Source organism: Malus sylvestris, chromosome 12 (assembly GCF_916048215.2).
Source record: "Malus sylvestris chromosome 12, drMalSylv7.2, whole genome shotgun sequence".
Taxonomy (NCBI): Eukaryota; Viridiplantae; Streptophyta; class Magnoliopsida; order Rosales; family Rosaceae; genus Malus; species Malus sylvestris.
The window spans coordinates 30,841,762-30,855,425 of NC_062271.1; the positions used below are offsets into that span (position 1 = coordinate 30,841,762).

At 35.1% G+C, this 13,664-nt stretch overlaps 1 protein-coding gene across 3 annotated transcripts; it reads left to right on the forward strand.

Annotated features, from left to right (window-relative positions):
• Nucleotides 1-232: 232 nt before the first annotated feature.
• Nucleotides 233-10,701, forward strand: LOC126593288 (flowering locus K homology domain-like). 3 transcript variants are annotated; one of them, XM_050259319.1, is made up of 7 exons: nt 233-479; nt 790-1,405; nt 3,342-3,594; nt 4,024-4,172; nt 4,267-4,551; nt 4,654-4,848; nt 10,645-10,701. In XM_050259319.1, exons 2-7 carry the CDS (start codon nt 797-799, stop codon nt 10,684-10,686), a joined length of 1,533 nt encoding a protein of 510 aa, XP_050115276.1. In that variant the 5' UTR covers nt 233-479; nt 790-796; the 3' UTR covers nt 10,687-10,701. The 3 variants fall into 3 exon arrangements, with proteins under 3 accessions (XP_050115276.1, XP_050115273.1, XP_050115272.1); XM_050259316.1 differs by lacking the exon at nt 10,645-10,701 and adding an exon at nt 5,141-5,565 and having other exon boundaries at nt 234-479; nt 4,027-4,172; XM_050259315.1 differs by lacking the exon at nt 10,645-10,701 and adding an exon at nt 5,141-5,565 and having other exon boundaries at nt 235-479.
• Nucleotides 10,702-13,664: the final 2,963 nt, after the last annotated feature.

Here is a 13,664-nt window from a genome sequence, read left to right on the forward strand (position 1 = left end):
CAAAAATATTCTCTATTTAGACTATTTAGCATACAACGAGCCAAAATAATTTGACAAAAATTGAAAATATTTTTATCATTATGATGTTTGACAACAGACAAATTCAAAAACTAATTTTATTGATTTTAAATTTCGGAATAAAATTATGAGTTATACTAATATCAGATTTTATTAGTATTATAAAAAGATGAGAGTATACTTAGCAAATTGGTGGGTATAAATAAAACATAATTGAGAGCCACAGAAATCGAAATACCCCAAAAACCCCAACGCTGTCTATCTCGCTCAAATCAAGAAAAATCACTCTCCCTCTCTTTCTATTTTCTTCCACCCTGAATCTCTCTCTCTCTCTCTCTCTCTCTCTCTCGCTCTCTGTAAAACCCCTTCGAAACCCTAATCGTCCGCTCCGGCGATTCGCCCCTTTCAGTTTCAGATTACTCGGCTTCGCGCTGCCACTACCAGTTCTCCTCGCTACCCGTGTAATAATTTTTATTTTATTGTTTTTTGCGTATGCCTTTCTAATTTTTCTTGCAATTTTCTATGGTTTTGGTGCAGTATTTGCTTATATTTCTGTGTAAATTGCTGATATTGGCTCGTTATTGGGTTTTCTTTGTTTTGTGATTCTTTATTCTAGGGCTTTTTTTTTAAATTATTAAAATAAGGATTTTTGTTCTTCTAAATTAATGGGTTTCGATTCGGAGTATTTTCTTCATTTGGGTTTGTTCATGTTTTTGGGCGATTTTTTGTTTCTGTGATCTTAATTTTGTTGGTTTATGTTTGGTAATGCAGACAATTTATGGCTGAAGCTGATAAACTCTATGGGGAACTTGATGGAGGTGAAGTACCTGTGACCGTGGCTGAAATCAATGCCGAGATTGAGAATGCAGAGCCGCTGGTAGATGACCAGGTTACGGCACTAGACCCGGCTTCGGAGCTGACAGAGGCCGATGTACAGGGGTATGAACAAGAGCATGGAGTGACATTTGCACAAGAACAAGAAGATGCACTTGCCCAGTTCCGGGCACAGGAGCAGGAAGAGGCACTGGCCCAGTTCCAGGCACAGGAGCAGGAAGAGGCACTGGCCCAGTTCCAGGCACAGGAGCAAGAAGAGGCACTGGCCCAGTTCCAGGCGCAGGAACAAGTAGAGTTACCGGTAGAAGTGCAAGAGGAGGAGGCGCAGTTATCCGAACAGAACCCAGAGCGTCACGAAGATGCTGCTGCCTTTGGTGGAGGTGAGAAAAAGTGGCCTGGATGGCCCGGAGAGAGTGTTTTCCGGATGCTGGTTCCTGCGCAGAAGGTTGGCAGTATAATTGGACGGAAAGGGGAGTTCATTAAGAAAATAGTTGAGGAGACGAGAGCTCGCATTAAAATTCTTGATGGACCCCCAGGAACGACTGAAAGAGCCGTAAGTTTCTACTGACCTGTGTGAATGCGATTCAGTATTCTCTTTTAACCACTATTACGTATTTATCTGCTTTTGGTCACGTGGTTTATGTCATTCTCTATATTATGCTTTCACCTTGAAATATTTGGGCATTATAGTTCCTATAATCTAGAGGTCGCACTTGGTGCGATGGCAAGTGCCTTCGTCCATGAGCGGTAGGTCTTGGGTTCGAGACTTGGGAGCAGCCTCTCCATAAATGGGGGTAAGGCTAGCCAACATTCACCTCTCTCAGACCCTGCATAAAGCGGGAGCCTTGTGCACTGGGTATGACCTTTCTATAGTTCCTATAATCCTATGGTTTAGTTACTGGACTAAGTTTTACGTGAGAGTAAATATGCTATATCATAGTCGAGGAAAGCTTCCTTGGTGGCTAAGGCTATAAATATTTGATTGTTGGTGAGAGTGCTTAATGCTTATTGTTTTTTGGTTTTCCCTCTACGTGACTATTATAGAGTGTCGCTTGCACCAAGTATGCCAGTCATATGGGGATATACCATTGGTGAAATGACCTAGGGTAAGATGAATACGAAGTTCTTGACTTTTGCCTATAATTGTTACTATGAAGATCAATGACCAATATGATCAGTTGGTATGTATGGACTTCACCTTGTTGAGTTTAAAAGCTATAGGTTGATATTGACAATTGATTTAATAATTACAGGAAAAAGTATACAATAATTGTCATTGAAGATATGTAAAATAGGTATGAGGCATAATACATATGTTAGATCAACATACACATTAAACGAAATCTTGATTAGTCTGACACTCTGACAAGAAATATATTGTCTGTTTCATAAAAAAATTTAGGTTCTAGTTATCTATTCGTGTCCCAAAGTGGTGATCTTCTTAACTGTGTACTTTGGTATAGATCTTTTAGGAGAAGAAAAGTGCTATCCAAATGAAAAGATTACCATATAAGCTTTTAGAAATATCTACCCCTGTTATCTCGAAGAGTCTGAAAATCAATGAAATTATGAAAACAGTGTTGTGCAAATAATAACAAATGTGAGACACCACTCTTAAGTATTCAACTCTAGAAGTATTTTTCTAAAAAGGTTTAATCAAAGAAGACGTAAAAGAAGTGACATCACAAGAATCCACAAAATATGAATAAATCCATTTATTGTAATAACAACAATGAACGTGTGCAGGTTTTTCGTGCAAATTTTAAGGCAACGACTCAATCATCAATAAGGTCCCACCCTTGAAGAACCAAAGGTCCAGATGGAAGGGATCAGCATCGAGCATTACATTGTGCTGAAAAGTTGATCTGAATAAACACGTACACTATTTGAACATTTGTTCCACAAAGCTCTGCATTATCTCTGGTAACTTCAGAACCTGGATGATTGATGTCTTGCCGCAGATGGTGTACACCATAAACAAAATAATTAATACTCAAAAACGTGATTCTGAAGACTAATGATAAATTTTAACTAATGATAAATTTTAAGTGGCTTATAAACTGTCCTATGTATGTTTGAAGCAAAAAAGCAGTATAACTAACTACCGTCAATTGTCAGTATCAATCAATTAGTTGCACGTATAAGTGCTAAGCTGTTGTTTACCCCTAACAACTTATCAAAACTGTAGGCCATGATACTTTGGTGTGTAAAGATTATTAACATATTTGGTTGGAAGATCCTACATAGATATGTGCAATGCATAGATATTTGGTTGGAAGATCCTACATAGATATGTTCAATGCATACCTATTGGTTTATAAAATGGTTTGATGTATCTGAAAGCTGTGTACAATTTTGCCCTTCCTTGTTACCATTTCACGCGGTCCTTTTTTTCAAGTTTTAGTTTTTACCTGTGTGACAAAGAATTGTTGATTTGGCAAGGGCCAGTGTTTGTTATACGCTAATGGTGCTTTTTTTGCATTGAATAGGTAATGGTTTCTGGTAAGGAGGAGCCTGATTCTTCTCTTCCCCCTGCAATGGATGGCCTTTTGAGGGTTCACACGCGTATTATTGATGGTTTGGATGGTGATTCATCTCATGCTCCACCGGGCATGGGTGGCAAAGTCTCTACAAAGCTGCTGGTTGCAGCTTCACAGGCAGGAAGCTTGATTGGGAAACAGGGAGGAACTGTTAAATCCATTCAAGAAGCATCTAACTGCATAGTTAGAGTTCTTGGATCAGGTGAGCTTCATTGCATTTTGAATCTCTTGTGCTTTACAGTTTGCCTAAGTACTTTGAAACATACACAAATATTTGAGCATCTTAGTGTGAGTTCTAAAGAAGTCAGTATGAGACTACGTAGCTGTGTGTCGTGTTAGATATAATTTTCTTCAGTATAACAAAATAAGTAAAGCTTAAAAGTTCGTCTAGTGGTTATAAGAGAGATATTTAGTGGCAGTATTTACTGAGGTCTGAGGGCAGCATTCATTGTTGCATTTATAGGATACAACCTATTGTATGATACATAGTTCACAAACACCAAAAACTTAAGTTTTTTTAGTTTTGCATTCCTATCTTCACCTGTGTGTTTGTTTAGTTCCTCTCCTCGATTGTGTGTTTGTTTAGTTATCTGCTCAATTGCCTGACTTTTTGTTGAATGATTTGGTGCAGAAGACCTACCGATTTTTGCTCTTCAAGATGACAGAGTGGTTGAAGTAGTGGGTGAAGCTGTTGGTGTGCACAAAGCAATTGAACTAATTGCATCTCATCTTAGGAAGTTTTTAGTTGACCGCAGTATAATTCCAATATTTGAAATGCATGTAAGTCTGCCTTGCCCTCTCAATTGCAATCAGTCAACCCATCTCTCAACATTTGTGTTTGATGAAACACGTGATGATCAATACTTTGTATCAGATGCAAATGGCAAATCCTCAGATGGAACATGGGCCACCTCATCAAAATTGGGGTCCACCTCAAGGTCATCCCCACAATGCTGGTCATGGGGGTCCTGGATTTGGGCCGCCTAATCCCCAATACATGCCACCTCCTCGGCAACATGACAATTACTATCCACCAGCTGACATGCCTCCACCAATGGAGAAACAGCCTCACCATGGTATATCGGCTTATGGAAGAGAAGCTCCAATGGGTGTCCACCAGTCATCAAATACTCAGTCCGCACCAGGAATGGTAACACAGGTTATACTCATGTTCTTTAATCCATTTATAATTAAATTGGTGATCAAGTTCTTTCTCATAGTCCAAATATGTACATGATGATGATTTTTCTTATTTTTGCAGATCACCAAGCAATTGCAAATTCCGCTGTCATATGCTGATGCTGTTATTGGCACAGCTGGTGCAAGTATAAGCTATATTCGACGAGCTAGTGGGGCAACTGTTACGATACAAGAGACTAGGGGTGTTCCTGGGGAGATGACTGTTGAAATCAGTGGAAGTGCTCCCGAAGTTCAAGCAGCTCAACAACTGATACAGGTAATGCTCCTTGTCCTTGCATTTGATTCTTCTATCTTGATCATGCTTTCTAGCTTGTTAGATTTTTTGGGAGGTTGTAATAGTACGGGCAAACTTAAACATGTTTTATTGGGTGTTCTGCTATATAATGATTTAGTGCATTAGTGCTGTTAGAAAGCTTCTGCTGTCGGTAGTAGTTGATATAAGAGAACATTTCTTTTATACATGCATTATAAATTTATGTTAGCTTGAAAGCCTTTGTTTGGTTTGATAGTACAGCGACCTTGACAGTGCCTTGTTGGTCGGTTTGCAGAATTTCATGGCAGATGCTGGGGCACCGCAGCCGACACCAACTCCTGGCTCTGTGGACCAAGGTTATAACAACTATGCCACTCACGGTTCAGTTTATGCATCTCCCCCATCTAATCAAGGACACGCAGGACAACACGGCGGCTATGGCTCAGTCTATGGCTCGCATTATGGGTACTAGACGGGAACCTCTACTAGGGTTTTGTGTCAGAGTGAGACTAAAATTGTTTATCGGTGTGAATTGGTCAATGACAAAATAGTTTCTTTAGGGCAGTTGTATCGTTGTACTGTGGGTTCACTTTTGAATCTTTGGTTTTGAACTAGTTAATGTCAGATTTCCGGTGTTGATTAGGCTGGCTAACCGTAGGGTTGAACCGATTTACTCTGAATTTGCCTTGTTCTTAATTAATGGACATGTTCTTGTTAGTAGCTTGGCACATTGTTTTCCTGTTGATGCATTCAGGAGGACCCGATACAGTCTTAGCATGTAGCAACCAGCATGGAAGGAAAAGTATCTGGGAAATGGCATAAAAATATGTTGGGTTTTTATCACATGGTTCATGAGATTGATTAAACTCATCATTTTGATTTCTTACTTTCAAAATCAATCAATGTCATCTTTAACATTCACTATCCCATATTAATTTGATCATTCCATTAAGATTTCGTTAATTATTCTGTTAGTTTGTATGTGGGATCTACAAATTCAATGAAATGGTGACACGTGAATTACACAAATTATTGCAAATGGTCCCTGACATTGATCTAATTTCTTAGTTTGGTCCATGAGTTTCAAAAATTGATAAATTTGGACCTTGACTTTCAATACCGCACGTCAATTTAATCCTTTGGTTAAAGTTTCGTCAATATTTTTTTGTCCCACTAATCCAATCATATGGCGTCACATGGATTAACTATAAGAAACTATTTTTTTTAAGATTTAAACCTAAAAATAAAATAAGAAACGAAAAACCAAAACTAAAAGAAAAATAATTCATCGTCGTCTTCACGAGGGTATGCTAAAAAAGAAAAGAAAGGCATCATGACACCACTAAAATACTTGACCTCCTGAACTTGTTCCTCATTCTCTCTAGTTGGTTATAAATAATCCTATCAAATTTGAATTCAATTTGGAGTTGATTTTATTGAATTTAGATTAATTTTTTTTCTTTTCCATTTGGGGTTGTGGGATGCTAGAAAAATGTTAATGCGGAATACTCGTCTGTTGGTTCACTCTTAAAAAACAAAGTTCTTACAATTAATCCATGTGGAGCCATATGATTAGATTAGTTGGACCACATCAGCACACAAACGAAAAATATTGATGAAATTTTAACGGAATGACTAAATTTATGTGCGGTAGTGAGAGTCAGGGACCAAATTTATCGATTTTTGAAACTTAGGGACCAAAATGAGGAGTTGGATCAATGTTAGGGACCATTTGCAATAAAAAAACCTTATTTTGTGTGATCCATGTGTCACCATTATTTGTGGGCCCCACATACAAACTAACATAATAGTTGACGGAATTTTAAGGGAAATACCAAATTGATGTGGGATAGTGAATGTCAGAGACGACATTGATTGATTTTGAAAGTGAGGGACCAAAATGATGAGTTTGATCAATCTCAAGGACCATTTGTGATAAAAACCTAAATTTTTTTTATGTTGAAATACAATGTTTAGTTTATGCAAAATTTTGTTAAAATACTGACTTTTTATCGTTGTAGCAATGGTCCCTCAATTAAAATTCATGACCATTTGTCTCTTAATTCATCAAAATGTGCAATTATGGCCTTTTTTGTCAACTCCGTTAGAACTTCCGTCAAAATAAGTCATGTGTTACGCAGGTGCTGAATCAATGGGCAAACATGGAAAACCAAATGTGAAAAATTGTAGCAATGATCTCTCAATGTTAACCAATTTAAGAATTGTTCCCTCAACTTTTACCAAATTGAAGCGATTGTCTTAATTTTAACTTAATTATAGCAATGGTCTTTCGAACACGGTTTTGATGAAATTCTTATGGAGCTAACAAAAATAACCATAGCTACATGTTTTGATGAGTTAAGAGATCAAAGTCATGGATTTTTTGTTAAGGAACCATTGGTTCAATTGGGTTAAAGTTGAGAAACTATTGCTACAATTTTCTCAATAAAATATTAAGTTAGAAATGGAATTTCGTCAACCTTGGCATCTTTGTAATGTTGGGGAATGCTAGCTACTTTAACCCTGTTGGGGAGTATTTTTGTTTACCGTAATCTATAGTATATGCTCACTATCAACTTCAAGACTTGACATTTGTCCACTAACGTTACATAACTATAGTTAAACCATTTATTTTTATTTGATAAAAAAATCATTTATATTTAATTTTGTGGCAACTTTCCACATATTGTTTCTTACATTGACCTATCTTCCAAGACAGTGTACCATTTATGTCTCGAACACAATGAAAAACTTATTCACGATCTGAGTAAATTTTTCCTCTTATGCCTCTTTGTCTTCCCATCTCCTCCAACATATTGGCGCCGCAGATTGGAAGCCAATCCACAACTAAGCAACCACAACCCACAACAACCCATTTATGTCTATTGGGAACGCAGTAGGCACGTATGAATGTGAAGTTGATTGATGTTGAATTGAGTTGCAATTGAAATTTAAACTTGGCTAACTCTTAGTTTATTTTTGTTTTTTTGGGTAAGCAACTATGAATTTGAAAATAAGAAGCAAGCAAGGTATATAATAACAAAACAAAAAATTAGGTGCAATTTGACTGCAACAAAACTCAACGTGTAATTTAATCTGCAACAAATAACAAGATATTTGTTATTGGTTCTTGATTTTGGTAATCAAAAGAATATGGTAGTTGTGGGTTGTGATTTGGATTCGTGGGGTGATACCTTGGGAAGAAGACGGAAAGGATTGTCCATAATTTTTGAAGGTGCAGCTAGCAAAAGCGGGGTACATATGGAAAGTGGTTGCCAAATTGTGTTTCTCTCCTTCGTAATGATAAAGAGAATTAAAATTAAATTATTTAACCATATATATATTAGTGGATATATGTCAAGCTCGAAAAGATATGGTTAGCATAAATTGTAGTTTATAGTGGTGAACAAATGAGTAATGCTATGGAGATTAAATGTTTAAATCAAGTGACATGATTGATTATTGGATTATTACTTAAGTGTTGATAACGTGCTTATTTTCTATTGATGACACATTATTTTGTTTGCAAATTTGATATGCCAAACATTATCCTTTTTGAAAATGCAACTAGCAAAAGTGGTTGCGTACGTATGGAAAGTGATTGTCAAATTGTGTTTCTCTCTGTCGTATTGATTAAAAAAGAATTAAAAATAAATTATTTAACCATGATTATGTTAGTGGATTTATGTCAAGCTGTAAAAGCAACGGTGAGCAAACACCGAAATTTATAGTGAGTGACGAACAAAATTGCTCCCTTCCCTCTTACCTTTCTCCTTGGAATGCTTATATTCCTTTCATAATTTTCCTTGTGTTATTTGGTAGATTAACACATTGAATAGGTTGGTTGTTTCCAACCGCAGATCCATGGTGCTTGTTTTAGACTTTGGACTATAAAAACAATGGATTATTATATTAGTATATCATCATTATTTTTTAAGGTTGCCAATTTGGAAGAGCTAGGGTTTCTGTACGTGCAAAAGTTTCGTTCTTCAAGTTACCATCCTAGATTTTCTGTGCTTTTTGCCTAAACTTTTCATTGCTTTTGGAAGCTAACTAATTAGTTAGGCTTTGATATAATGTTGATAAATAGCTGGCCAACATATTACATTATCCCTTCAAATGCTATCTGCTTAGTGCTGTATATATTAGTTGTGTTTGAAGCAGGATTTTAATTTCAAACCCAAGGACAATTGGAGCTGATATAACGTGGGAATATTTTCCAAACATCACATCCTTTAGAAAAAAATAATGAGAAAGAAGTTCTTCCTTCATTAGGAATCTAAACCAAACATCTCCCTTTATTTATGCAGAAAAATCAATTACTGTCCACACAAGGAACTTTCTCCTTAAATTTTCATTCATGCATGCAGACTATAAATATCGACCTCTCTAGCTTTCAATTACAACTTAACATTAGAAATTGGCTTTAGTCACCACATCTTTTCTGTCACTAATCCTTTGTTTTTCGGTAGTTCCGTCATTCATCCTTTCAAAACTTGCTCCGACTTCGAATTTCTTACATATATCAATGGGAAATAGTGAAGCAAAACAGCAAGAACGCCGCATACATTACGAATTTCCGGCCTCTCATCCTCCAAACACTTCACTTCCGAGCCATGATCATACTCGCTATACGAATAGTAGCCAGGTCAAACTAACTAATGCGTCTGGAGCTGAAGCTGGGCAGATTGGAACGGCACAAGTGCACAAGGAAGAGATGAATTTGGAAGACAATGATGCATTTTCTGACTACATTAACCGCACGAAATTTAAGATCAGAGCTACGACCTCCAATATTGATCCCGAGAATGTTGCATCCACAGCAGATGGTGTTTATGAAACAGAGCAAGAAGATAATGAGTATGAAATGTTTACGGATTTTGTCAACCACTCTAAGTTTAAGATTAGAAAGACATCCAGCATCGGAAGTAGAAACAACATCTCTTTTAAGAAGTAGGAGACTGAAATTCTGCAACCATATGTGTTCTGGTGATTGCCGGCATATTTATGGATTGTGTTCTCCCTCTTTAATTCTTTTATCATATTTACGTCCTGGATACACAGGTTATGTAATGTTGTTGAATAGTCCTCTATGTATTTCTCAGTCAATGATATCGAATCATTCTTTTTCATGTGTTTCTAGAGCCCATTTGCTAAAAGTGTGACTTATATGCATTGCAGCAAGCTTCCTTGACAATTGGAATCTGTTTCTTTACCTCTTCGAAAGGCGATAGTTTAAAAGGCGAGACTCCTTTGCATAGCTAGCTAAGCAAAGATAGATGTTTGGAAAAAGCTCAACCATGAAGTGCTTCTGCATCTCAATTTTTGTACGCGCTAATTGGACCGAGATAAAACAAAACAAATCCAACCTATGTTACATATGCAGGGTTTATTCAATTCAGGCAATAAAGCATCTAAATAATATTCTAGTTGGTACGCACTTGCTGGATCCCACTTTTATGAAAAAATTATGGGCTAAGAAGCTGGGAATATGATTCCCATACATCACTTCAATTGAAGAAATTTCTCCCTTATGAGCAATTTTTTGCTATTCAGCCATAGTGGGTTTCCCTTCATTTCTGTGTGTATCTTTCAGTTTTCGACCAAGGATCGCAAGGACATGCTCTCGAGATTTCTCTTTACCTCATCTCTTAAACTTAGTACAAGCTTGCTATCAATTTAATTTCTAACATAATAATGGGAAAGAGTTATAGCATAGCAGATGCTGGAGCACCGCAGCATTTGTTGGTTGGTTGGATAGTACAGAGACCTTGACAATGCTTTGTGGTTGGTTTGCAGATTTTCATGGCAGATGCTGGAGCACCGCAGCCGACACCGTGAATTGGTCAATGACAGACTAGTTTCTTTAGGGCAGTTGTATCGTTATACTGTGGGTTCACTTTTGAAACTTTGACTTTGAACTAGTAAATGTCAGATTTTCGGTAGGCTGGTTAACCGTAGGGTTTCTGAATTCGTGTTGTTCTTAATTAATGGATATGCTCTTATTAGTAGCTTGGCACATTGTGTTCATGTTGATGCATTCAGGAGGAGCCGTTACAGCACATAGCAACTAGCATGGAAGAAAAAGTACAAAAATGAATGCGACTGGAAAATGACAATAAAATATGTTTTATGTTGAAATACGATGACTTTTAGCAATTTTTGTTAAAATGCGATTTTTTACCACTTATTGAGTCTATATAGCATTTTTTTTAATACAAAATTTTAAAGTTGAAGGATAAAAGAATCGATACGAAAATTCTAGCAAGTCTTAAAACATCTTTGCAAAATGTGGAGAATGATTACCTTTCTACACAGCATATAGTGAGTGAGGAACGTACAAGAGAAATGCAAGAGGAGAAGGTAGCTCACATTCCTCGTAATGTCTTGAATGAATTTTAAAAAGTTTAGTGACACAAAAATACCACAAAAATTACAAAATAAGTTTAGTTTTCCTAATTAAATCACAATATGGTGTATGCAGAACTTCGCTAAACTGATTAAAAACACTCACTGATTTTGAGAAAAATTTAATAAACCATGAGATTAATGAAATAACCTAGAAGGTTTTTTTTTTTTTATCGAATTCCAACTGGAAAAAGAAAAATCCAATAAAAAAAATAGCATGGCTCATAACATAGCCTTTCTATCATCTTGAACTTCTCCACAAAAAGACTGCTGTCGTAGAATTTCGCAAAATTGATTAAAAACGGGAATTATTTTTTACAGATTTTTTGGTGCAAATATTTCTTACAAATTTTGTGAAAGGTACAGAAGGACATTATAGTTTTGGCAGCTTTTCAAGGAAATGTTTTTAGTAAAATCAAGTTGGATTGCTTATTTTCCTTGTGTTATTTGGTAGATGAATGCATTAAATAGGTTGGTTGTTTCCCACCAGAAATCCATGATGCTTGTTTTAGACTTTGAACTATAAAAACAATGGATTAAAGGGAAATTTTATTTGAACCCATGTAACCTCTTTTTACACCCAACTTAAATTTAAATTATTAATTGTCTATTTTACCCTATTGCATAATTACTATTAAGTACAAAATGAAATTAATAATAAAACTCAAATTTATCAATAAACCCATTAAACCCTTCCATCAGTTCTTGTTTATCCTACGTTCATTCTAGCTAAAACCCTAATAGGTCTTGTAGAGAAAAACAAGTTTTTTTTATTGATGGATGGTGATTTTGTAGTTTTGAATCCTCCAACTAAGGTATGACTCAATTTATGAATATTTTGTTTGTTTGATTTCAATTTTTTTAAAGTTTAGAAGATGAGTATTTGGGTTTCAATTTTTTCGTCAATCCTGAATGGTTTGTTAAACTTTCTGCAATTGGAAAATTCTAAGAAAAATTTCTTACTAATGTTCTTAGATTATAAACTTCCTTGCTTGTTGATGAATATAAGGGGATGAATTGTTTGATTTGTTGCTTATGCACATTAGTAGAAAGAAAAAAGGTAAATAACTGGCTTTGGTAGCAGAAAGAAAAAAAAAAAAAAGTAGTCATGGAAATGCTAGTGGGAAGAGGGGGTGGGGCAAGGACACCTTTTAAAAAAAAAAAAACAATTCAATTACAGATGTTATTTTATAAAGGAAATGGGTGTAAAGATAACTTAACATTTTGAATTGGGTTTGATAGGGTAGTTTAGGTAATAAATTTGGGTTTAAAGAGAGATTAATTCTTCAATAAAAAACAATATGGGTGAAGAGAGTAAATTGGGTGTGGAAAGAGGTTACATGGATTCAAATAAAATTTCCCTTATTATATTAGCATATTCATAATTATTTTTAAAGGTCGCCAATTTGGAAGAGCTAGGGTTTCTGTATGTGCCAAAGTTTCATTCTTACCATACTATATTCTCTATGCTTTTTACCTAAACTTTTCGTTGCTTTTGGAAGCTAATTAATTAACTGAAAATATGACCTTAGTCCTTGAAATTTAATTTTCTCCACATAAAACCCGTCATAAGTTTTTTACTCAAATAAAACCCATTAACTAGATTCCACATCAACAAATTCATTAATTATATATGACTTTACACATTTAAAAAATTTTGATGCCCAAAATACCCCTATTTGAATGTTTGATGTACACAATTAGTTCCATATAGATTGTAGGGGAGAATTAATGATTTTACGAAAATAATAAATAATAAATTGGTTGCCTAATATATAATAACAACAAAACATGCTTAATATATGTAATAATACATGCTTAGTTAAGTCAACAAATTATATTTTACATATAAATGTAGGTAAATTATTTCACACACATATATATAACAAAATAAAAATAAAAATAAAAATGCCTGGTATACGTAAAAATTCATGCAAAATAATTTACCTACAAAAAATGTTATTTGATTTAGTGCACCTACTATTCAAATTTTAAAATGTTAGATTGCTTAAAAAAGCAAAATAATTTCCCCACTAAATGTAAAAAACATGCAAAATAATTTACCTACATAATAAAGCAAACCAAATGTATGCAAAATAATGTACCTACATAAAAAATATTATTATTTTATTCAATACTATTTTACTTATTATTTTGTACATATAATAATAAAATGTGCCCAATATATATGATGATACATACAAAATAATATACCTACAAAATATATGTTATTTGCTCATCATAAATTTACATATGGGTAGATTAATTAGTATAATATGTTTGATCATATATGTAGTATTGTACATACATACGTATATATATAGAGCTTGTGGTAGTACTAGATGCATTTGAACGTATATATATGTGTGTGTGTGTGTGTGTGTTAGGGGTAATAATATGCAATAAATTAT